The 26707-nt window shown below is 47.7% G+C and overlaps 1 protein-coding gene across 39 annotated transcripts in view; it reads right to left on the bottom strand.

Moving 5' to 3' along the window:
* TCF7L2 (transcription factor 7 like 2) overlaps positions 1 to 26707 on the bottom strand; it is a 206737-nt gene that overhangs the window by 61831 nt on the left and 118199 nt on the right. For 18 of the 39 annotated variants that reach the window (XM_023240928.2, XM_045040684.1, XM_023240925.2 and 15 more), the window contains one exon: positions 18478 to 18621. The exons of 18 other annotated variants lie outside the window; for them this stretch is intronic. In XM_023240928.2, coding sequence (XP_023096696.1) covers positions 18478 to 18621 — 144 coding nt within the window. The remainder of the gene's footprint in view (positions 1 to 18477; positions 18622 to 26707) is intronic. 3 more of the 39 variants (XM_023240927.2, XM_045040681.1, XM_023240947.2) reach the window with 1 other exon arrangement.

The raw sequence follows: 26707 nt of genomic DNA, 5'->3' as shown, positions 1-26707 counted from the left end.
GATGAACAGCTATTTGCACTGGAGGTCAGAGAACATCACAGGCTGAGGGAACGTGGTGTTAACAATCAGACGGTGTGTTTTTCATGCCATCCATAACTCGAGCTGTTGGCTATTTTGTTTGACCCATACAGTTGGCTAAATTAGTCCATGCTTGGGACAGAAACACCACTGGCACTCAGGGAGCAATCCCGAATGCCAATTAATACTAATCTGGATTTCTTCTCTTTGACCCAATACATAGCATGGGCTTTCTCGTACTTCCGTACTTAATTCCAGCACTATCTGAACTACATCTCCTCAAACTACTGCCGTGGACTCTTAACATTTTTAGCTGATTTTCCAACTATAAATCAGATAAAATAAATAGATCTTGAGGTCAAGAGTCAGCAATTAGAATCTACTTCACCCTTCACTGTAATTTCGGGGCAGCCAAGCTTATAAGAAGAAGAGCTTCCTTTACCCAAAATGCATGTATATTACATGGTTACCATCATGGCTTAAGTATGAATATACAGAACAAATTAAGCACCAGGCTAAGAAATGCCTGTTGTAGGAATTTATATATAAAAACATTACCACTGTACACACTTTATGTTAGCCAGTTTGACAATAAATTATATTTAAAACAAAACAAAACAAAACAAAACATTACTACCGGAATACCTTTAAGGGGAAATTTTTTTCTTAAAAAACAAAAACAAAAAACCCTCCAAAAGACAATTCCAAAATCTTTCAAATAACATATTGGGATCATAAATTCTTTAAATACAGTTTCTAAAACTGATTTTTTTTTTTTTTTTTACAACTGTCAGGCTGTGATGGGCTGATGAAAAAGGTATCTGAACCCAGTGTAACAACTGAAAGTTCATTTTTATCTAAAGGGAAACATTTTTCTAAAAACGCATACTTCACTCAAGCAACATAGAGATCCAAAAGAATTGATTCCTCTAAAATAATTTCTTAAATTCTTGAGTTTCTTAAATTCTTAAATTTCTTAAATTGTGGGGAAGAAGCCCACAATTAAAATGCTTGCTTTAAAATGAGGAGAAGACTAGGGGCGCTTGGGTGGCTCAGTTGGTTAAGCGTCTGACGTTGGCTCAGGTCATGATCTCACAGACTGTGAGTTCGAGCCCCGCATCGGTCTCTGTGCTGACAGCTCAGAGCCTGGAGCCTGCTTCCGATTCTGTGTCTCCCTCTCTCTCTGCCCCTCCCCTGCTCATGCTCTGTCTCTCTCTCTCAAAAATAAATAAACGTTTAAAAAAGTCAATAAAATGAGAAAACTAAAGTTTTTAATGTTTTCCCACCTGTCTCCTTAGTGGCTTCAACAGATGTATTTTTAAAGTGTAAGCACAGCAAAACTAATTTCTGTGTGAAATTTGCTACAACGTCAAGCAAGAGTCACTTTCTAAAAGATCTATAAAATAGTATATACCTTCTTTCTTTTTAAGCTTTTTTTTAAAACTTTATTTATTTATTTTGAGAGCAAGAGAGGCAGGGAGGGGCAGAGAGAGAGAGAGAGACAGAGACAGAGAGAATCCCAAGCAGGCTCTGCACACTCAGTGCAGAGCCGGACATGGGGCTCAAACTCACAAATCGAGAGATCGTAACCTGAGCCGAAATCAAGAGTCAGACACCTAACGGACTGAGCCACCCAGGCGCCCCAAATAGTGTATACATTCTGATGTAAACCACTGCTTAATTAAAATATCAAAATTATCAGAGAGACAGGTAAAAACCAGCAAAACGAACTAAACATATATTGTGCGTCACAAGACAGACAATGGATGCATTGCATGGAAGTCTCTACTTTAACTAGAGCTGTCTGGGGGCTTAACTTTCTACCCCTGGAGCGCGGTATGGCCCCCGGCGCTAGGATGCCTAACTTGGGTCTCCAGCCCTCCCTACGCATCTCTTTTAAATTGCACAGCGCTCACTCCTCAATGCTGATACCAGTCTCTATTCTTCCTGAGGCTGGTACAACTGAGGCTCCCGGGGAATACAACCATCTCCCCCAGGCCGGGCAGCACCGTAAGTGGTGCAGTCTGAATCTGTACTTCTTACTCTTCCCAGCCCCAAGACTAAATCCCCTCCAAAGCAATACCACCCGGCAGAGGCAGGATGGAAATGTGCCAGCACAGCAGTTGGAAAGCAGGAAGTACCTGCTCCCGCCCCTGACGGACACATCAGGTGCGTGCACGCGTCTGTGGGTGCGTGTAAAACCTCTGTGTCGGTTGGGATTGCGGTGGCTCCCGTCACTGACCGAGGGGACAGGTGGCAGGTATGTTGCAGCACAACCAGTACAGATAAACCCTCAATGGCCTATCTGCCTTCGGATTTTTTAAATACAACAGAGGCCAAATGCTACGATGAAGATCAGAAATGCCTCTGAATGACCGGATGGCAAGAGGCAAGTGGCACAAAAAAGTCACTGGCAGGGAACTGGGAGAGTCTGTCATGCCTAAGGTGGAAGGAGTGATTTTTTAACAAATGTTTTTAACTGGATGCGTGGAGGAAAACAGCCACCTCCCTGCAGAAATGACGGCTGGGCCTGTGGCAGGCGGCATCCTGCAAATGTGGAGGCAGAAAAGGCCCACATTCAGATGCGCCCAGGGGGCAGCATGTGTATACAGTAGGGGGCTCTGCAGTGCTTCCTTGCCCAGCCCTATGACTGGGTTGGGGCGGCGAGGTGGGGGGAGCAGATTCCTTGGGGCTAACACAAACCTAGAAAAGCAGTCAGTGTGGTGGCCACACTGATGCCTGGAGGTCTCCAAAGTCTTCCTCCTTTTCTTATTGCTGAGAAACAATGGCATCTCTATGCCCTCAATGGCTTCCGTGTGAGCCCCTCCCCCCCACAATGGCCCCATTCAATCCCCCACCAAGAGTGATTGCCCCAAGTTTAACGGCCGGTGTTAGGAGAGCACCGGATACAAAAGGAGGTGTTTCCAGGTTCAGTGAACACTTTACTTCCATTCATCAGAGAAGGAACAAAAGCAAATCCCCCCCCCTTTACCTCGCGCAGGGCAGAGGCCGGGCTCTGCCATCCCCACCAAAACGCACCCTTTTTCTGGTGGGGGTGGGGACCACATTGTGTTTTCAGGTTCATAGTGCAAACAAGGTTCCTGGTTGTTCCTACCTTCACCGCCAATACATTTGCATAAAAATGGGATTCTTTTGCCCCTAAGAAGAGCCAAGAGCCTCAGGAGGGGACCCATGAGGGCAAAGAGAGAAAACGGTTCCCAAACGGCAACCAGCAAGGTCGGTAGATGGACCTTAAATTATACTTTGGAATCATTATTAGGAAAATAGCCCACCCCTTTCTTTGCTTTAAATTTTTATTAGGGTTTATTGCTGTTTTCATTAAAGAACCTAGTGTTTACTTTGTATAATTATTATAATTACGAAGTACTCCTGCTAACTTGACCAGTATAGGCTACTAAAGAAACACCATTTGACATAACCCAAAGTGTTACTTCCCTAACTGCAAGTGATTGATATACCTTGATCTTGACCACAGATTTCTATAGGAATCTTGGGTATCAGTCAACAGCCCTGATTTACTAGTTGGTCATAGGGCTCAACAATTTTTTTTTTTTTTTGGACCTGTAGAGTTTACATGAAGTACTAAGACTCGAAATAGCACAAATCATCCCTCCCTTCTCAGTGAGACACCCACCCACCCCTCTACCCAGCCAAGCTGGATTAGTCATACTAAACATAGCCCATTCCCAACCAACTCTTCAAGCTTTGGCAGGCCTAGCCCAGCTGACATTCCAGGCCCAGTTTAACATTACATAACGAGAGTTTCCCCTCCCACCATGGGCTGCAAGTCAAAACAAACCTGCTGAACTCGGAAGCAAGGTACCAGCTCATGTCCCAGTTACAGGACATGGGACCACATGGGGTAGAAGAGAGCTCTTAGCGAAAACTTAAAAGTCACGGGTGAAGTGAATCTGTTCTTATTGTGGTCAACTCAGTCATACTTTGAGTTCAAGTACTGGAGATCCCCAACCTAGACGCTTTCCAAGTTTTATCACACAGTGTTGGTACCAGACTTGTTTTCAATGAATCATTTTCACACATTTCTGTGCGTGACTTTTTAACAAAAATCCAGAAAGCAACACTGTGAAAGAATCCCCAAATACCGGTCCTCTGGGAAAGGTGGTAGGATTATACAGGAGGATACAATTCCCTGCCAAAGAGTCGTTGTCCCTCCAGCATTCAAAACACAAGTGAACGGTAAGATCTGATTTCCCATGTATTGCTAAAGCACACTCACTGCTGGAAAAGTTTCCAATACTCTCTATGTATGAGCTACAGCTCCCCTCTTCCTAGTTAACTTCCAACAGAAAATCCTATTAGTACATGATCAACACCATCATGAACGAGCCTCTGGATCATCATTATGTCAACACCCAGAGCATCCCAGAAAATGAGGATTTCCCAAATGGAAATCAAGCGAATTCCTAACGAACGTGCGTAACTTCAACACACCAATCTAGAAAGAGCTTCAAATCAACGGCGCTTGACAGGAATGGTTCACAAAGTCAAACGACCTTGAATCAGAGGTGACAGAATGGAAAGAGAAAAGCCAAGAGGACCCGATTCTAGTCTTGACGCCTGACCGTATGACGTTCTGGCAGCCATCTCCTCCCTCCGGGCCTCAGCTTCCCAGGTTTACAGAAAGGACTGGACGAAGAGGCAGGTTTGATTACCAGAGACCTCTCACAATCCTAAAATCTTATAACTGATTCTACCAACCCACCCACCCTGACCACAGTGAACAAAGTACTCTCTGGTTGGGGTTACATGCACCAGGAATTGTTTGTGCCAATATGTTAAGCCACTCGGGTCCACTTCTCTGACCTGGCTTATTTCAGTTGTCTGGCACTGGCATCCCAGGCCCGTGTATACAATGACCTCACCAAGAGCTCACTACCTGTTTGGTAACACTCAATGTGTTATTATCTCCTTACCCACAAGAGAGTCCCAGTCAATCTCCTTAGATCACCTTTATTATTATTATTATTATTATTATTATTATTATTATTATTATTATGTAATTCTGGAGACCACATCTTTTCTTAATAAACCAGGAGCCAAATTAAAAACATTGATCCCCAGAGCATGGAGGGCTGTTGGCCCTATTCTAAATAGCTCCAGCTTACCGTGCTTTTAGAATTATCTTTCTTTCCCCTCCTTCTAAACTGTTAAAGACTAGAACGCTCAGACGCTGATCCGTTTGGAGCCCACAGAGGATGAGTCCCACAGACAGGCGTACATAGATCTTTGTGGTTGGAAGAGAGGAAGAGCCGAGACTTGATGTTGAACGAGCAAGAACAAAAATGTGGTGAGAAACCCCATTAGGGGGACAAAATGGAGGAGTGAAGGCGGGAAGTGAGGGGTGAAGAAGCAGAAAAATGGGTCTGGCAGCATCGAAGCTATGCATGGTAACTCTCCAAACCCCAAAGGCAGGCTTGTCCACAAAACTCCCTCTTTAACGTGGCTTTCTTTGGCAGCCTCACTACCAAGCCCATTCACACCAACATGGAGGGATCCAACCACCGCGGGAGTTCGGATTTCTCCAGGGGCTCTGGAGGCAGCGTCTTCTGATGATGCTTCGGAAAGGAGCGGACCTCGGGATGGACTCAAGCCATCTTGCTCCTACCCTTATCCCCAGCACCAGAATGGCGCCTGGCTCAACAGCGTTCACTGACGTCATGCTAAATGGGCCCAGGCTGTCCCAAGAGCTGGTGTCTCTGTTGTGTTATCCTGAGAGTCCACGAGGCCTGTCTTTCAGGCTTTTTCATAATTTGTGTGCACAAGCAGTAGATGCCTGTCCTACAGACTCAAGTGAATGGCCTTCATGACAGCTGTCAGAAGTCCGATGTCTGAATAAGTGGGGGCTGAAATCCCTGCCTCACGCCATTACTTCTGGGCCCCCTTTCATCCTCATCCGCCAAGGTAGAGAGATGACACCGCCTTGTCTACCTTAGAACCTGGCCTGGGAACCAAGCCCCCAGCCAACCGGAAGAGTAGAATAAACATTCCCGGAGTGTCCCCCGATATTGCCAAAGATAGGGCCAGATCGTCAGGCACTGTGAAAAACCAGAAGTGGGGCTCAATAATGTCGAGACATTCGAGATTAAGTTGAAAGGGGAGCTTACGATGTATTTTGCAGGCTGTCTGCAAGTCCATTAAGACACTGTACCCTTTGTCCTAAAATTATAGGCTACTGTATACTATATTGTGGTATCACCAAAAAAAATTACTCTGAATGCCTTGCCCTGAAAGGGATAAAGAAGAGGCCGGGCGATGGTAGCATTAGGGGTAGAATCTTACTTCTAAGCGTTTTCCCCCAGTGCTGCTTGCTCTGTGCCCCTCCCTGGTGTCCAGATGACATCTATTAAATTCAGGCACTGCTCCACAAGGGATCTTGGCCTCTGGCTAGAAGAATAGCATCAAAATATTGCTTGCTAACAACCCATAAATTTAAACAATCAGGATGGCAAGAGGAGGTTGCCTGGGAATCATCATAGAAGAGAAGTCAAAAGCAATGTGGTTTCAAATGGGACACACAGACAGACACCCCTCCAGCAGGATGTTCCTTCTTTCACAAAGGCAACTCCTTAGGCTCCCACGAGGATTAGGAAATCATCTCTTCACTCATGTGACCACTTACAGTCTTGAAACTCCAAGGAAGGTTTTGGCGGAGACGGCAGGGGGTGAAGGATCTCCAAAGAACAGCACGTCTGACTTGACTGAAGGCATCAACTCAGTTGACCCATGGCCCATCCTCAATGTTGGGAAGGGTGTGAGTGAGGGGAACAACATAGATACGCAAGGGCACCGATGTCATTCAATGCACGCAAGTGGGGAGCAGCTTGAATAATCAGAGTATAGTCCTAGAGTCCCAGGGACACTGAGACCTGGGAAAGTCTCTTGACCTGGGAAGAGTCCTGGCTCGCTCCCACTTCCACGGTGCCGTCCACATGATGGACTTTTCCTCTGCCTCCTAACTTAGCCCACCATCATGGGGAGTGGAATGCGGCAGAAAGGACCACACGCTGCGCAAAATATATGCTTTATGTTCTGGTCCTCACACCCACTCACACAGAAGACATACCATTAATAAGGACCAAAAAATGTGGGCTTCCTCCCAGAGCCACCTTGTACGGAACCCCTCCCGTCCTCAGCAATCCCCTTTACCATTACTTGGTTCTGCGTCCTGACAAAGGAGGAGGTGAAAAACACGGGCTCCTCAGCATTTACACATCGAAAGCCCGCTCGGCAAAAATAAACTTCCCTCTTGCAAGACCTGTTTTAATCATTCCACCAAATGGCCTAATTTTTTTCCCCTTCATTTGCGGGATCCCAGCAATTTTTTACCGTGGGTGGTAACAAGAGTCTAACTGTTTCTAATTATTTAAAAAACAAAGCCACACACACAAAACCAAACAAAACAAAAAGCGAGGCTGCCAATTGCCAAGAGACTCAGAAGCCACAACTTCCGGTAATAAAGACTTTTCTTTCCAACTATCATAAACCGGCGTATCTGGAGAGCATCTGTGTGTCTGCTCAATGCCTCCCGTCCGTGACGGGGGTGCGCTGGGCCCATGCACATGTTATAGAACAGAGGGAGCCGGCATGAGAGGGAGGTGAGCCCCTCGCCTTTGCAAACATATGAAGACTCAGCCTTCAAGCCCCAGCCCTAACCAGGCAGCGGAACCATGGGCACATTCTTTTTGAAAACTCTGTGCCACGATTTCCCTCTCTTTAACCATGAGGAAGACGGTACCAACCTGGTGGAAGAAATGAGTTAACAGATGAAAACCACTTCGGCCAGAGCTGCTCTATAGGAAGCACTCAATAAGCTACCACTACCTTATTTATATATAAAATGGGAAGGGAACAGTGTTAGTTTTTCTCTCATGGGGTAGCTGTGAGGGCAAAACAAGAATATTCTGAAACCCTGGAGCCGATGCCCCGAAGGACTGCAATTTCTAACAAATGGTGGGGAGTATTAATACTAAACCACACCCCCCACCAGGGGGCGAGTTCTTTCTTCCCACCAAAGAGATGCATTAAAAAATACCCACTGAGAATTAATAAGGAAGAGCTAACGTCGACAGATGTTTACCAGGTTCCACAGACGCCATCTGCCTTACATACGTAGATTCACTGAAATCTCCCACAAAATGAAGGTAGATACAAAATGGGAAAACTTGGACCCCTAGGTGGGCTTCAGGAAGATGCGTGTGGTCATTCAGCTGGCCAGTCGCAAAGCCAGAGTTTGAATTCATGCAGTCTCCACCCCAGGCTCCTCATCGTTTCATTACAATCTCTGCAATAACTACCACCGAGTACCGAAACAACGTTCTCTCGTCTTTTGAGGCAAGAGACCTCATCCGAAACTGCCTTGCGAGAATTACAGTTTTATCATTAAACCTGAAAGCCAGACTAACAAGTGGATTGTTTTCAGGGAGAGGAAATCCGATGGGAAGACCGTGCTATTAAAAACCCAGGAGGAGGAGATCGACACTGAAGAAGGCAGGAATTTCTCTGGGCTAACTTGAACCTCCATTTCCGCAAAACGGCCCTGTTCCACTCAACATGCAAAAAGAATCCAGTACAATCCTCCACTGTCCAACCTGGCTTTCTACCCCACTTGTTAATCATGCCTTGAGGGGGCAGTAAGTTTAACTGCAGACAGTCAATTCGGTTAATGGAATTCTAAGCCCATCAGTTTTCAGCTGGGAGGATGAGAGAACCTTTCACTGTGTTTCTCTAAAGCAAATATTTAGTGCTTTCATCTTTTAGCGCCCTAACAGGAGATCTGTCACCCAAATAAAAAAAATAAATAAACCTTCTCATGTGGGTGTTTGTAGAAATGGTACCACGTCTCCAACGTCAATCAGACAAATGGCGAGGACTTTCAGAGAGGAGCTGAGCTTTTTGCGTGCTCTTCTGGAAGCAAGTTGGAGAGTTGTGGCACCGGGCCCCGTGCTTACACTCGCACCACGGGGGAAAAGAATGTCGCTGCCGCCTGTCTCGAGTCCTCTATCAGTGCAATCCGGATGCAGAAATGCAACTTGCTTCTACCCTGCTGTACTCCTCTTGTTCTGCCGAGGTACCCAGGCTTGTGTTGCTTTGCTTCGTGCGTGTTGTTGCTCTTGTCTTCCTTAAATGGAAACCATTCATTCTTCTCCCACTTGGAAGTCATTCCTCTACAGGAATCTGTTGCCCGACAATGAAAGTTTCTTATCAGCAAAACTCGCTCGTCTTAGCTGAATCATCAATGCCCTGAATCTACCAAACTCTTCAGCCTGGCCAGCGAGAGGCTGGGAGGAGGGGTGCGGAGCCAGGAAAGTTGGGTTACTTTTGTAGAAGGCAGTCAGAATCCTTTTTCCCGATTCCAGGGGGCGTTTAGATGCCAGAAAGCCAGAAGGAACGTTACGACTGTGTTTCTGGATGTCTCTCCCCCCTACGATTTCTGCTTTCTGCACCGGGTCACTGTTTCCACTTCTCAACTGGCTGCAGTGGCAGGTTTCCAAGTAATTACAAAGACGGGAATCAGATGACACAACAATTTACATGTGTACGATCGCTTGTACCTTCCCCAGCAGAATCCACGGCAAAGGCGTCATCTGCTGTCCAGTCAAGTGTGACCCTCTGAGCGGGGCACCTTTGAGGTCACCTCTGCTCATTTCTCAAGAGGAGGACAGGCACTCGCACAGGATCCTCATCACATACATGTCCCTGCAGTGCACTTTCCCCTAGGAAAGCATTAGCTCTGAACCACCACGGCCTTGCCACGCACGCCCCTGCTCACGCCCCTGCTTGTCCCAGCACCTGGGACATACCACTGATCACGAAAGCACCTCAAAATCCCTGGTTTCACCTAAGTAATGGCATAAGTGAGGACGGCCTGGGAGAACCACGCTGGGCCACCAAAATCTACAGAAAACACGCCATTCTCATTTTACACGTTATGCCTAAACCTTGACAATCTGTCCCGACATCTGCGAAAGAGTAATATAGATAATTCAAGGCGGACTATTCCAGAAGTTGTTTCATACCACATTGCCGTCTATACTGGTGGCAATAACGTATATCCTTTATCCTTGATTCATTTTTTTTTTCCTTCGGTCACTGTCAAACTTAGCTTGAATTCCCCTAAATCCACGAGGTGGCCCAAAGCATACTGGGTACATGCCCAAGAAGAGCCAGTATAAAAGCCAGAAAATCCCACCAAGACTTGTCAATAACTAACGAGCTCACAAGCAAGGCGCCACGGTTACGTCTCGTTTCCCGAAGCAGGCACAAAGACCGGAGCAGAGATTCTGATAACCAACAGCAGAAAACGCACGTCTCCAAGAGAGAGACGAAGCAAGTCAATGCTGCCTTTCAAATGGTAAAAATGGTCACACTAAACCCCACGTCTCCTGTGACACACCTCCAGCAGATGGGTGTGTATAAGGCAATGGAGCCCTTCTGTATCCTGATGGCAGCGGTGGTAATACAGATTCATGCGGAAATTCACAAAACTATATACAGACCGAAAGAAAAGTCAATGTTGTTGGATGACAGATTTTAAAATATGGCTGACCCTTGAACAGCCAGAGCGGGGAGGCATCAGGAAAACCAACCCCACATCGTTAAAAATCCAAATGTAGGGGGTGCCTGGGCGGCTCAGTTGGTTAAGCATCTGACCCTTGATTTCGGCTCAGGTCATGAGATCCATCTGCTGAGCAAGAAGCCTGCTTGGGATTCTCTCTCTCCCTCTCTCTCTCTCTGCCCCTCCCCCACTCACGCCCTCTCACCCATAAAATAAACTGTTAAGAAAAATCCATCTGTAACTTTGTCTTCCTCCAAACTTAACTACTAATAGCCTATCGTTGACCAAAAGCCTTACAGATAACATAAACTATCAATTAACACGTATTTTATATTTTATATGTCACATGTCTTATATACTATATTCTTACAATAAAAGAAGCTACAAAAGAGAAAACATTACTTAAAAAATTGTGAGAAAGGAGTGCCTGGGTGGCTCAGTAGGTTAAGCATACGACTTTGGCTCAGGTCACGAACGCACGGTTTGTGAGTTCGAGCCCCGCGTCGGGCTCTGTGCTGACAGCTCAGAGCCTGGAACCTGCTTCAGATTCTGTGTCTCCCTCTCTGTCTCTGCCCCACCCTGCTTGTGTTCTCTCTCAAAAACAAACAGATAACTATTTTTAAAAACAGAAAAGAAAAGAAAGTTGTGAGGAAGAGGAAGTACATTTGTAGTCCTGTACTGGACCCATCCAAAAAAAATCCACCTGTAAGTGGACCCACGCGGTTCAAACCCACGTTGTTCAAGGGTCAGCTGTGTGTGTGTGTCTGTCTATGCGTCTGCGTTTATTTATTTATTTACTTACTTATTTTTAAAACCTACATCTCAAAAGAACCTTGGTCACCAGACCTAAAATCAGGGGCACAGAAGCGTACGTAGTAAGCGCCAGACTGAAAAATGGACAGTTGCAGGTGGCCCAATCAAGCAGAACTACAATGAGGAAAGGCCAGCACGGGAACCCGATCTGAGTACGCGTTGCCGTCCAAAGCAGGGCAGGGCCAAGGAGAAAGGAGGTCCCGTTCCGTTCAGGAGCAATCACAGCCGCGCATCAGGACAGCCGCAGGCCCAGAGATGCCCCACTTCCCTTCGGAACCGCACGCTTTTCTGAAGCCCGCAGAAGATGCGACAAGCGATCTTCTCCTCTTCCGCTCACCTCCAGCCGTCTTTCGCATGCGTTCTGGAAAAAGCGGCCAGAGGAAAGAAACATCCGAGCGACGGAGCTGTGAACAACCAACAGACTGGAGGTCTTTCCGGGCGGTCACAAATGTTGTCTACTTTCTGCTGGAGGGGCTCCTCATTTCGCAGGAAGAGGGGCCCTGTCACCTGTCACCCTGGCTCCCGGAGAACCACCGGGCCTGCCAGAAACCCCAGCGTGGCGAGCCAGGCCTAGCAGCGGTGATCGAAAGCTCCCCGATCCCTCCGCCCCGGCCCCATAGCTCATGTTCCGTCCCACGTCCTCTCCCGCCAGCTCTGTTTTCCTAAGCAGCAAGAGGCCACGGCCGGGGTGCGGGGCTGCGGTGCAGGGGCTCCGACAGAGCCTGGCAGACACGGTGGCCGGCAGGGCGGGGAAATACACCGAGTAGGGCAGGCGCCCACCTTCCGTCACCCCGATTCCCGCCCCCCCCCCCCCACCTCCCCTGCTTCTCTCCTTCTTTCTCTGGTGACTTTAGTTCCTTCCCACGGGGGAAGGAACGGACTCTCCCAAACAGAAACCTTCACTGTGGGCACAAGCAGTCCTCTTCTTCGACCTTCCCAGAGAGAAAGGCGGCCCAGCAGACGGCGCGCTCGCACTGGGTGGCACGGCCCCAGACACGTGCGTGAGCACAGGGACAGGCACACGGGCCCCAGGAGGTTTCTAGCAAAGTTGAGAACTCCGTGGCTGTGCAAAGGCCACCTCCCTCCTCATTTTCAGCTCCAGCAGAGGGGGCCAGCAACTGATGGGAGAGGACCACCACGGAAGGGACGGCCAGCACCTGAACCTGGCCCCACCAAGGATCCTAGGCCACTTCTATCACCTTCCTCCCGGCAGCAAACCAAAACAGGGCGGGGACATCTTTCACTACTGCTTTTTTTTTAACGCAACAGGCCTGAAAGGGGACTTTCGGAGATGTGATGGAGAAAGCTGGCAGTGCGTGAAATGAAGGAGGGAAAACGATCTATTTCCTGGTATTGCCTCTTGCTAAGCTCCCAGCAGCTGAGGTAATTAATACCTTTTGAATAAGGTGCAGAGGACTGGCCTGGTAAGGAAGGATGAAAACTGAGATCTCCTACTCTGCTTACCTGACAATAATTGCCCAATAAAAATGAATAAACGCAGCTCCGGAGTCTGGGCTGAAATACAGTTCCTATCTGTTCTTTAAAGTCCACGCATCTACCTCAGTGACGTCACTAAAGACACCAAAAGCACACTCTGAGAAACAGAGAGATCACGGCAGACAGACAGACACACAGACTGATGTGACAGGTAAGGTCACAACCACTAGTGTAAAGCATCCACTCCCTCTCTTCGGCTGCCGACCGAGTCATCTGATGGAGGGGGAAACGTGTTAAGGAATAAAAAAAAAAATCTGAAGGCTAATTTCAACTCTCCCTTGACACAGTTTAGCCCTTTAAAAAGTGATCCGCTGCCTCACAGAATTACAAAAGGGGAGGACCCAACACAATAAACCGTGCGGGTGATAACAGATCACGCATCAAAAGCCAAGTCTTCTCTATTAATGACCTTTGTCACATGGGATGCAAAGAAAACATGTGACTCACAGGAATAGGGGAAAGGAGGCAGTCACAAAGATAAGAGCCGTGATACAGCCTGGGGCGTCCCAGCGGATGTGAGGCGGCCCGAGAGGTGGGGACGCAGGGCAGGGGACACTCACACCTTCCACACGGGCGAGCTCCTCAGAGGCCCTCCGTGTGCTCGGTGTGCCTGGGCTTCCAACTTTGTAGACCAGCCTCACCGGGTGGGAGGAAGTAAGAAGTGAAAAGAACAGCATTCACAGCCTGCAGTCAAGGAATGGCAAACACGTGGGGAATAGGGCCTGGAATGATCCTTTCCCGCTCTGGGCCTATTTTCCCTGTGCAAGCTGTGTCCAAGCTGGGTCAATCACGTAGGAAGCAGGCTACATCATGATGTGCTGGGAATGGGATTCCACTGAGGCATTAGGGATCCCAAGTTGGGCACGACAGTGTCCATTTCTACGACTGAGGACACTAACGGGTGGAGGAAATCAACGCACTCATCGAACCTTCCAAGAATTCAACGGGACGCTTTCCGAGTAGAGAATGAGAGCAAGAGGAAATAACACAATAATGTGGGTGGTCCCACTAGCGATCCCACCCTGAGAACGAATCTGGCTGGGGGGGAACTTGCTGGTGCACTGGCACAGAATGGTCCACGGCCGTATGCACGAAGCTACGGGTCCCACGCATCATGAGGGCATTATGGAACGTCTGGACTCATTTTGCCTTGTCATTTCCAACTCACATCCGCTCCCGCCTGTGATGCAACTGCCCTGTAACAGTGGAATTTTAGAGACAGTCTGTTTGCACTGGGGCCATGACGAAGCACATTGCGGGAAACTCACGTCTTGAATGGACAACCGTGAAAAGTTTTACAGAGAGTCTCCATTGCACACATCACACTCAGGAAGGTGTCTCCATCGCCAGAGATGTAAAATAAACAGAAAACAATTGCACACGGTATGAGGTGAGGCCCGTCTGTGATTTTTTAACACACACCTTTTGAAAGAATGGAAGGACGTCTGTCACAATGTTAACTTGGCCTTTGAGAGGTACTTGTACTGTTTTGTCACTGCTTCTCTATGTCGTCAGGAGTAAGACGACAACTTAAACATTCTAGCTTAACAGAATGCTTGCAAAGTTGCACTGCAGAGACTTATAAAGCAAATACTTCCCTTCTAATGTACTTTGTTGTGTAAATCCAGATTTTCCATACATAACATGTATTGAAAGATAGAGTACGAAGGAAATGAAGCAGTATCTACGTTTGTTTCAGTGACTAATAAGCAAAAATAAAACTTCAGCTGTGATGCCACGCTTTTTAGAAATCAGACATATAATAAGCCACAGATTTATAGGATGTGGTCTAATAAACCTAAGAAAAGTTTCATTTCCTCCTCGCCAAAATGGTTCACTCCCTGTCTACGCGACTAGCTTTGCAAAGTTAGCAGACGTCTTTTTTTTTTGTTAAATGTGTAAATTGAGAGATTTAACGAGCACCAACAATAATGCGCCCCCCTGAATACACGCACACGCGCGCGCACACGCGCACACACACACACACACTCCCTCCCTCCCATATCCTTAAATATGAAATAAAAATAGCCTCTACTCTAGCAAAAAGGTAGGTTACCCAAAACACCAAAAGGGACAGCGTTTGCCATCTTGTTAATCCAACCACTGATCAGGAAAAATGTATACAACCCCCGAAAAGGGGGAAGCAGGGAATAAGGGAAGGATTCAGACAAAGAACTTTAAAAGGTTGCTTGCCAGCATTTCCGTGAAAACAGCATTAACTTAGCAATTACGGGAAAAAACACTCTTTCTTATCTGAACGCACTTATGCCACGGGTCCCGCCCTATTATGGTCACTATTAGACATGTTAATAGCCCCAATGTAATGACTGTGTGGCTAGCTTTAAAAGGTATGTGAATAGCTAACTAGAAAGAAGTGACTCATGCCGGCCCAGGTGAATATTGATTTTCTTAGTCATAATTACTCAGTTGGTCTACCAACTTTAATTCTCTGGAGGGGAGGGCTCAAGGGATAGACTCCAGCCACCTTGTAAGAAAGGACAGGGAAGGGACAACGAAAGTTAAGTATGGCTGGGGTACAAAGTATCCTGCGTGTGGCACTGGAGAATGCCACAAAGTCACCCGATGTGACTGTGAATGTCCTGAATCAAAAGCTTCCTCCCAGCCCCTGAGAGGGGAGAGTGTTGAATAGGACCCAACACATCTTCGTTAGCAAGTGGAGGATGGTTAGTATCCTCCCCTGGACTGTGTGCCGTTGCCATGGTCCTCATTTAACAGCAGTTTTAAGGCTATGCCCCTGTGCCGTGTGCTCCTCAGCAGTTGCTATACTTCCCTGTGGCTCACTTGCAAAAGGGGATCACAGCATTTCCCTCTCAGGGTTGTCGGCGGGTCCTAGGTTACTGGAAGCTCAGTGCTTACAGGAAGCGCCTGGCCCATAGGGGGCGCTGTGTTGCATCTCACTCTGATCAGTACTTCCAGGGATCCTGGTAGCTGCCCCTGGCGAAGCAGGCGAGGTTGGTCTGCCACCCCCATCCCCCTTTACAGACACACGGAGCGTGTCACAGTGGGGTGAAGCCCCTTGCCAACAGAGGTGAGGGAAGGCTGGACTCAATCCTATGAGAGAGAGAGGACACACGTGAGCTAGGGCAGAGAGAGGGGGGGAGAGAGAATCCCACAAGGGAGGGAGGGAGGGAGGGAGGGAGGGAGGGAGAGAGAGAGAGAGAGAGAGAGAGAGAGAGAGAGAGAAAAGCGGGACTCATCAGAAGCGGGGCCCGAACTCATGAACCATGAGATCATGACCTGAGCCAAAGTCAGATGCTTAACCGACTAAGCCACCCAGGCGCCCCCTACTTCTGACTCTACTCTGGCGTGGGTTCTGCTGTGCTAACCCAGAGCCACCTGGAGCACAGCCACGCTGGGATTTCTCTATCCCACCGCAAATCCTGAAGTAGTAAGTACTGCAAATAATACCTAAGTAGCTTCCGTGAAAACGTCCACAGCAAAGCAAGCCCATCGCATGGACACACTTGCTCCTAGGACCTTGCCGAGTGTTTGTGCTGGTCGCCAGCAACTCTGGCCAAGCCCCACTTTGTACGCTTCTGCTCACTGGATGCTCACAGCAGCCCCTGTGTGACCCCCCCTTCACTGGCAGAGAAACTGAGGCACAGAGCAGCTACGGAACTTGCCCAAGTCCCCACAGCCCATGAGGGGGCGTCTCCGTGTCTGGCCTATTCCCGATTTAGGGATTTAGACCCAATGCTGGAAGCGGGGCATATCAGGGCTTTCCCCAGAAGAGGTTTCTGTGTCCTGAGGGCAAAGCGGAGACATGAACGCAGTCGCTGGCCTCAGAGATCTCGAGTTATAAGGAAGAAACCCAGTCTTTCTGTTTCATTTTCCTCATACTCAAAATGGGTGCCTAGTTCTCCTTTATCTGCCTCGTAACTCTGACCAAAGATTAATGAGTTACGATTTGCCAGGCCGCTGGGGCAGGAATAACTATACGTGGGGTGTGTGGCCTTATCATCCAGGGTCAGAATGGACAGCCGGCTGCACTTGTTAAAACCTGGGCCAGGGAGGGGCTGCTGAGAAAAGGCTTCGCTCAGGCCATGGGCTGGTGCACACAGAGGGAGGCCTCCCTGTGCTGTCACACCCAGACCCAGTAAAGAACACGGGCCTTACGTGTTCACCGGCCCAGGAAATTGGAGTGCAGGCACCATCGTGGGTGGAGAAGAGGGCGTTTCCAAAGAGACCAGGAACATCTTCAGTTTTATTTACATCTGGCCAAAGCGGGGGCCATCACATAGGAAGATTTTCACAGGACACTAACACAGCGAGTTACTAACCAGAGTTAGGACACGTTGCGGTGCACGGAAGCACCCTCGGTGTCGCCTCAAGTGGGAAGAAGATACAAAAGTGTAAACAAAGTATGAGTCCAATCCTGTGGAACACTTTTAAAGTTTCGACACAGGGATGACGGGGAAGAAACACAGGCAAATATTAAGGGATTATAAATGGGTAAAAAGACGGTGGGTGTGCACATTTTCTTCTCTATGTTTCTCCACGTTTTCAGTTCTCTTAAAGGGCTGTCTACTACTTCTTACATGAAAACAAGCTGGTGAGGATGAACGAGTACACCTTTTCTCTCACTGAAGGCAAGACGTGTGTACCCGTGTTACATATTACTCTACGCCTAGGCCTGTTCCCTGTCCCGGAGTCCCAGCGCCCAGCACAGCCCCCAGCACGTAGTAGGTGTGCTGTAACTGTTTTTTAAAAGATAGACGTTTCACTAATCGGCTCTTAAATATTCACTTTTCTTAAAAAAAAAAAAAAACAACAAAACCTAGCATTAATACAAAATCATTTGCCATTCAGGTCTCAAGAGTTACTTAAAATTTTTTTATCTGCATTGACTTCTGCTTTTCTGAGAACGAAAGCATGTTCTACATGGTCTTTATGCTTTGAGACTACTAATTTGAAGGGAACTGTCACTCCCAAGCACGGAGCAATATGGGGTATTGACATAGTATTGAATTATTTAAAAGAAATTAACAATGCTTCCTGTCCTTGGACAAGCGCGGCTGCGAGGAAAGCCATTCACAGCTGCCTCAGGAAGGTATCACTCGCTGCAGAGGACTGAGCATTTCTCAGTGCCCTGAATTCTACAAGAAAATCCTTAAGTTCTAAATAACTAATAACAAAGGCAAAGTCGAGGGAGTAACTTCTCTTCCCCTGGGAGCTGTGAAACGTCCCAGGAAATTATTTCCTGGGGGTCAAGTCTAATGGGGTAACATCATTCTCACGGAAGCTCCACATGACCCTGGACCATGCAGCCTTTACGGGGAGCCAGGCACCTTGGGTTCACGGGTGCGCCACCCTCCACCCTCTCCTCGCAAACTAGCATTCTTATGGCTATGATAAACCTATCGGTGATCAGAACACCCAGACATCGCGGCACCCGATGATGTGACGGCAACCCGGAGGGAATGTAGGGGTCACGGTGGGTGCAGCCTGCCCTGACGCGGGGTGAACTTTGGACGGGCGGTTGCATTTCAGAGCTAGCTCATCTCATACCGTCATTCTGCTCCGAGACCTACCTCCAAACACCAGGGCTCCCCAACCTTTTGTAGGGAGTGGCTCCTTTTCATGTCCCTGAAGACTTGAGTGCTGACAGTGAAGTCTGAGGGGGGGTAGAGGTGCTGACAGTCATGTCCCTGAGTGCAGCAAGGGAGGGGGCACTGCTGCCAGGAAGAAAGGGGAACAGAGTGAGGCTTGGGAGGGAGGGGGACGCGGTCACCAAGGCATTCATGGCCCCCAGCCTGACTTTCTTCCCTAACCCACGCTTCTCTACAAACTCCGAGCACGGTTCCCGATGCGACCCCAGGACTCTTCCACCTCCCTGCCTTCCAGCTTGGGGCCCCCTGTAGCAACATCTTAAATACAGCCTCCTTCATGCAACCTTTCTGTTACATCCCTTCCCGCTGTCCCCACCTCTGCCCATCCTTCCCCCAGTGGACACGGCTGCTCCTTGCTCTGAGCCAGCTGGCCAGCATTTTCTCTCTCTCTCTCTCTCTCTCTCTCTCTCTCTCTCTCTCTGTCAACTTACCTTACTGAATCTTCTATTAATTTAACCAAGTGATACTGCTGATAGTTCTACCCTACAAAAATGCAATCACATACGGTTCCACCCAATACTACCCTAGGGCTATCTGGGGATCTGTCTAGTCACCTTCTCCTCTGCCGGACTACGATTTTGGAGAGGCAACTACGTTTACATCTCTGGACCCCTCGAAAAGATCCGGCAGCACACCGGTATGCGTGCTCAAGAAGCAGGTGCTGTACTCAATTTCAGCCCGGCTGGAGCCTATCATGACAGCTGCTTCCTTGACTGCCGACCCTGTCGGGGGCTTTAGACAGGAATGTGCACGCTGTTCCTCAACTCCTCACAACCACCCTGTGAGGTAGGTATTGTCATGCCCATTTTACAGAGGAGGAAACTGACTCAGAGACGTTAAGGAGCATGCCCAAGGTCACACAGCTAGTAACTGGCGGAAGGGGAATAGGGACCAGGTCTCGGTCGACTCACGGTGCTGCTGTGTGGACTTGTTTGCCTGTCCAGACATTCCCTGTTACTCTATAAATGGGGTAGAGATTTTAGGGGGCATAAAGAGACCTGGGGTCCAAGAAGGGCTATTTCACAACAGAGAAATATCATTCTGATTGCCTTTTAGAAAAGAAAATATCTATGCCCTTTGTATGCACGTGATGACTTCTCTACTCCAGTCTTTAAAAGGGTTTAGATGAAGAAAAAAAAAGTGCCATTAATAAATTCTTCACCCTTCTTAATCCTGAATAACAGAATTCAGGACTAAGAGCATGAGACTGAACTGAGCACAAAACCCAATATCTTATGTTCTGATTTCATCAAATAGCAGCAGAATGAGCATAATGGATGCTAAAGACCCTGGGAGACAGCAAATCGATGGAAATAAAGGACGAATTCTATAAACAGCAACTGTGTTTCCAGAACAATTTACATGGCTACCATATTACCTGGTCCTCCCATAGTGGCAGCAGGGTGGGGGTGGTGGGGGGCGGGGAGGGTGTCCAGGAGGATTAAAACCATCCAAAGGCCACATGAACTCCCCAAATGGGAAGGGGTCACATGGCCTGCAAGCTGGTGATACTCCAGGGTCCTAGCTGGCTGCAGCTGCCCCTGTCTGGTCTCGGAAAGCCACCATTGCCGGAAGCCCCGAGGTCTGCCCCCCCAGAAAGGGCAGCCCAAGCTCCCAGAGGTAGCCCTGGTTGCCCATGCCTGGAGGTCTCTGGTCTCCGTCTGGGAGACAGAACGCCCCACTCTGCACTTGCCCACACAGCGCTCATTTGTAAACAGGAATGTGAGTCATTAGGCAAGCAGGAGTCCATTTTCAAGATCGGCCCAGCTTTACAACTAAGGTAATCTCATTCTGCCTTGTCACAGCGGTGACTCACCTTACTGTCTCCCATCAGAGGTGACATGGTTTAACCCTCCAACTGTTCCTGGAAGGAACCTAGCAATATGAGGGTTGAAATCCCTGTCTGCTCACTCTGTTTTCTAACAAGGTGCTGAGAGCAAAGAGGCAAGGCCCCCAAGGGCAAGTGTCCCAGAGGAGTTTGGGAAAGAAATGTATCTAAGGTTACCATAGACCACGGCATCTTTATTGTCTTCCCATGGCCTTTCCTCGGGTCTATACTCCCACAGGGGCCTGTGGCTTATGCGGATAGGTTACTTACACACACACACACACACACACACACACACACACACACACCCCTCCATCTAAAACCCAGATCTGCCATTCCTGGGAACCTCAGAGCCAAGTCTGCAGGTCATTTCAACCGATTCTGTAGGAGCTCCTAGCTTCGAAATGTGTAAAATTATCCTTATTCCCTTCTTGTCTTCTGGGCGTACCCTGCTTTTCTTTTTTTCTCATTTCTTTAAGCGTTCATTTCCAATCTTTTGGTATAACGTAAAGTCTTCTAAGCCACTTCAAATTTTGGAGGATAAAAAAATGGCTTCTAAACAAATTCAAATGTATATACAACTACAAAATCATTTTGTACCGAGAAGGAACTGTAGCCGAATCTCCCCTTAATAAACATATAACTCATCAACGGATCCTAAAGGTTAGAAAGCAGGCATCCACGGAGTTTTAGGCTCCGCATCCATTCGTGCTTTTTCTGGTACCAGTACCTTGAATTACTTAGGAGGTACAACCCCAACTCTCAAGCCATGTGGACCCCTCGGTCCAACTGCACTCAACGCATCACATCCCCGTCCACAACCACTGGTTCAGACGATAAGATCTCTCTGGACTTCAACCTGTCTTCATTAGGTGACATCAACCCAGAGCCAAGGAGAGAAATGGTGTCCTGGTAAATGGGGGCCCCTGGATCCAGCCATGCCTGATGCATGCCACCCGTGTACTACTTTGTTAGGAGTTTGGGGTCAATACACTTATGTTGCTCAGGTCAGTTTGGATTGGGTTTGGAGAGAGAGAGAGGCATCTTGACTGGAGTAGTCTAGGTCACCTTAATCAGACTGACCTCGATAATTACCCACCCACGGATCAAGGGGTAATGTGGAAAGAAATGGAGACGCTTCAGAAAAAGTAAATGAAAATGCCGTGAGTTTCATGGTCCTGGCATGATGAGGAGACTATTATAAGGCAGTATTTTGGAACAGGCACCTGGCCCCTTTTAAAATAGGAATGAACATGGCTTGTGGCCTGGGATGGAGAGAGGGGCCCTGAACCACAACACCTACAGGAACTGACACTCAGCCCCCCTGCTCCTCTGGTGCCTCCGATGTCACTGGCTACACTGCCCTGAGATGTGGTCTCCAGCAAGCAGGAGCCACGAACACTTAACAGCACCGGATCGGCCTCCCAGCTTTCTCCAGAGGCACCGCCTATTTGTGACAGACGATTTCGAAAGACACATTTCGTCTGGAGAAGGTGAAGGTACGAAGCTGTGGCATGTTAAGAGAGAAGGCAGGCGGAGCGGATGGCGGGTTTCAATTTCACTGGTGACTCAGCACCTGATGACATGGGGTGCCGACCAGTTCTGGGCCACGGCCACACGGATCAAGCATCAAAAAAGTTGTGGTGACATTTGTGTATTCTACTATTTTGTCTCTTTGTGAGCTTATAGCTCCTTCCACAAGTGGTTGGGCAGTATTTAAATATTAATGCAGCAGAATGGAACCCAATGAGCTAGAAAGTACGATTTGCTTTGCCAGGAAAAATAAAAAGGAAAGGAGGAGTTGAAAAGCATTTAAAAAACAAGAACCCGAAAAAATATGAAAGCCTCCAGAGATGAAGATTTTGCATGAAATAATGTTATTCAGATCCAATATGGCGAACAGCTGCTACTGGCTGTTGGGAGAATTGTGAGCCCACCTCTTAGAAAGAAAAAACCAGAAGTTTTAAATTCTGTCTCAGAAAAGTTTGGTGTGATGGTTAATTTTATGTGTTGACCTGACTATGCCATGGGGTGCCCAGATATTTGGTCAAACGTTATTCTGAGTGTTTCTGGGGTTTGGGACAAGTTCAACATGAAAACTGACAGACTAAATAAAACCGATGCCCTCCGTAATAATGGGGGTGGGCCTCATCTAATCAGTTGAAGGCCCGAATAACAAAAGGCTGATTCTCCCCCCCAAAGAAGGAGGAACTCCTCCTTCTAGCCTGGCTGCCTTCAAGTGGAGCATCGGTTTTCTATGCCTTCAGACTCAAACTGCAACCTTTGCTCTTCCAGGGTCTCAAGCCCGCCAGCCTTTGGACATGAACTACACCATCAGCTCTCTTGGTTCCCGGGCCTTCAAAAGCAGACTACACTACATCACAAGCTCCCCCATGTCTCCAGCTTGCCTACTGCAGATCTTGGGACTTGCCTGTCTTCATAATCGTGTCAGCCTTACAATAAATCTCCTTATACACACACACACACACGCACATGCACACACACACACACGCACGCACGCACGCACATCCTATCAGTTCTGTATCACCCTAATATATTTGGGTTGTATTTTTTTATGTGTTTTCTCCCCCCAAGCAAGAGGGAAAGGATTATTTGTGGGTCTCTAAAAGAAACCAGAATTGGGAATTTCTAAGACCCAATGAAATGGGTCTTAGAAATCATGTAATCAATTTCTTTCACGATTTTATTTTAAATCTCTACGTCTAGACATAAAAGGACCTACCCAGGACTATACAGAGAAGAACAAAGCAAAACCGAGACTTTAAAAACTAGGAGTTCAGGGTTCTACAGAGGACATGGAAGAATCGTATTTTGAAACTGCAGCATCTTTGGAGGAGTAAGAAATCCATTTGCGAGAAAAGCCCTGGCAAGAGCCATTCCATTAAAGAAGCAAACTAGCAAAATGACAATTTTTTTTTTAATTGCTAAGAGGGTAAAATCCTCATATCTCTTTATCACGTATTCACATATACACACATGCATACAAACAAGGACGCCAGAAAGCAAATAAGCCACAGCAGCCACCTATCCAACCGTCCGACCGGGTAAGTAGAGCCCACATACACATTTGTGACCTTGGAAAGAGAGTTCAGGTCTGCACGGGTCACGCTGTTCTAGCTTTAACCTCCATCAATAATTCTCACCTCTTGAAGGTGAGGTAACTCTGGTGGGGACTAATTACATTTGAAATACGTTGTCAACCAACTTAACACAGACGCAAAGAAAACTGTAATCAGAGCTACAAACAAGCCACCATTTTTGTCATTAAATGGTAAAGCTAAACCACGACACTGTCGCTGACGTGGCAGGTGGAAAGTAACGTCTGATGTTCACGATTATGTTCCAAAACTGGGAGTGTGTGTGAGTGACAAAGTGTGAGAGTCTACAGGTGCATATGTGTGGGCACATGTGTGTACACCTGCATGCACGCACACGTAGGCGGATGGCATTGAACATGGAAGCCAATGGCCCATGGCCGGGAATGGCTAGTGGACAGCTCACGGACTGAGACTCCTTCTTCCCGTGCCATTGTCAGTGACCCTGAGCCATCCTGCTCGAGGGTGGCATGGGGCAAAACATGATCACCGTCTCTAGATTCAAGGGATAGAATGAATGAAGTCAGCCTTGGCCCTCAGGGACCACACTGTAGTGAGAAAGACCAGGATCCAAACGGAAGGCAAAACAGGATGGACCCAGAAGAAACCCGTGTCAAGTGCATCCCTACACTCGCCCTTGTACACAGCACAGGTCACCTCTTCTCAACCTCAGCACAGAAACAGATGCAGGGCCTCAGAGCCACTGCCACCTACCTGGCTGTGCGCCCTGCATTTCTGAGGGCCGGTGTGTCACGTCACTTGAGGGTACCTTCTAAGGGCCCTGCCCACCACCCACAAAAGCTCCAATTCTGCAGGGCTAGCAGAACACAGAGGAGGGGAACTCACGAGGTGCTGAAATGGCTCTAAGTACAAATCCAATGTGCCTCAATTTCTGGACATGGCCCTTATATAACAAGGGGAGAGTTGCTGAAGAAAGTTATAGCCAAGGAGAAAAGGCGACACGTGGGCAGGAAAGCTTTCTTTTACGAGATAAAAGCTTCACATGGCCCAGAAAAATATTTTAGGGATATGGTATCATGAATGGGGTTTGAAGCGTCATTTCAAAAGATGCTTATTGGTTAAAAGAAAATGTTGCCAACCTGCTTTGTTTCCTGGGAGAAAAAAAAAATACTTCAAAATAACAAACGTTGAGAAGCTGGAAATAAAACATATAGTTTTCATTACAGTATCATAAACAACGAAGGGAAAGAGGGTATAAAATAGTTTATTAAACTGCTTCGAATTCTGTGTCCCTCTCTTCTCCTCTCTCTTTGCCCCTCCCCCACTTGCTCTCTGTCTCTTTTTCTCTCAAAAATAAATAAACCTTGAAAAAACTAAAAATAAAAAAAAAGTTTCTTAAAGAGTTTAGGATCAAGTAAAAATAACTTACTTGGGTAATTCTGAATAAGAGATACTTTTACTTTTCAGCTGGTATGAACACTAAATGAGCTTTTTTTTCGATCTTTTTTTAACATTTACTCATTTTTGAGAGACAGAATGTGAGCGGGGGAGGGGTAAAGAGAGAGAGACACACGCAGAATCCGAAGCAGGCTCCAGGCCCTGAGCTGTCAGCACAGAGACCAACATGGGGCTCGAACCCACGGACCACGAGATCATGACCTGAGCTGAAGTCAGGACACTTAACTGACGGAGCCACCCACACGCCCCCTAAATGAGCTTTTTTTAAGTAAAGGTCAAGACTCTACTGGGACGTAAGGTAATAACTCCAAACGGCTAACCTTAATATTGGTAAATTAGCCAAGGCACGCAAAAAAATGAATGAAGTTCTAACGGATGTCGCTGGAACACTCCGTGAAGTCTTTTCTGAGGCCATCCTAATTCCTTGGAAAGCCAGACACAAGCGGAGTGCCAGTACATCCCTCCCATCTGCCTCCTCAGGCAGTGACGAGGTTCCGCGCTGACCTCAGCACATGGCAAGGGAAGCTTCTCCCTGCAACCAGGCTGCGTAGCCGTGATCCGCATATGGATCTGAGAGTCCCTGCCCCTAAACGTGCAATCACTCCAGACCAGACAAAATGCCGACGCGCTCAAGAAAAACCATGCTCAGCAACTAACTTCGAGAGAACGGGAGTTGATCCACGAGGGCAGGCGTAAACTATCAGCCCGTCCACCTCGCCCAGCAACGACTACGAGGGAAGAGCTGGAGGCAGAAGCTGGCGTCCAAGAACCACAGGCTGCAGAAAGCTGTGTGAATCCGGCTAATAGAGGGTATCTAATGATGTGCCTTTGATGAGATTCCTGCTAAAGGGAGGTTCCTTGTCCCAGACTAGCCTTTGGGCAGGCATGCGGGTCCCTATCGGGCCACCTTGCGCCAGGAGCAGCACTGTGCAAGCTCCAGGAGGCCGGGGGGGGGGGGGGCTGGCTAGCACTTGGAGCGTCTACCAGCCAATCCTCTCCTTAAAAACCAGCAGAGCTCCCACAGGGGTGGGTGTGCCGGGGATCTAGCTCCCACTCGGGCAATTTGGAGCGCTTCACTCTGCAAAAGAAAGCAGTGTTGGTAAACAGCACCCCCCCTCCCCTCTCAATGGAGCCCAAATGTTTTAAAATGCAAATAACAGGTTTCTGGAACAGCCCTGGAATCTCCCCTGGAAATGTTTCATAATTCACCTCTTGTTAGCCACAGGAGCCCCAATTACATTTCTTCTTTTCTCATTTCCGCTAACCAATTATTAGCATTAGATACCATACTATTTTCTGCTAATATGTTTCCTGACAACATCAAACTCTGGAGGGTCTTCTTGGTGCAGTAACTGAGTGACTGTAAACGAGGGCGGATTTATGAGAAAACGTTATTTAAACCTTCTCAGTACTTATGAAAGCAAACCATTTCGGTTGAAATGCACTGTACTAATTGCACAAAAATTTGTTACACTGACATAGTTTGGTTAAAAAAAAAAAATTCTCCCCAAATATTATGAGAGGAGGGATCACACTGGAAGGATGGAAGGATATAAATATTCAAAAGCAACAGATTCCTGCAGGCAGGACGGATCCAGACGCCATCTCATTCAGAATGGGGAAAGGTACTCGACAATTTGGGGAAAGGCTGGCCAGCTCCATTCGCTAGCATCCCTGGTTCCAGAATGACACCGGCCCCTTTCTGTCATCCCCAGAAAGAATCACGCTATTGTAAGATAACTTAAGAGGCCACCACTGTTGTCATCGAGCACAAGCCTGGGGCAACGAC

This window comes from Felis catus, chromosome D2 (assembly GCF_018350175.1).
Source record: "Felis catus isolate Fca126 chromosome D2, F.catus_Fca126_mat1.0, whole genome shotgun sequence".
NCBI lineage: Eukaryota > Metazoa > Chordata > Mammalia > Carnivora > Felidae > Felis > Felis catus.
The sequence above is the reverse complement of the archived record's forward strand: the minus strand, read 5'-3'. Positions and strand labels throughout refer to the sequence as shown.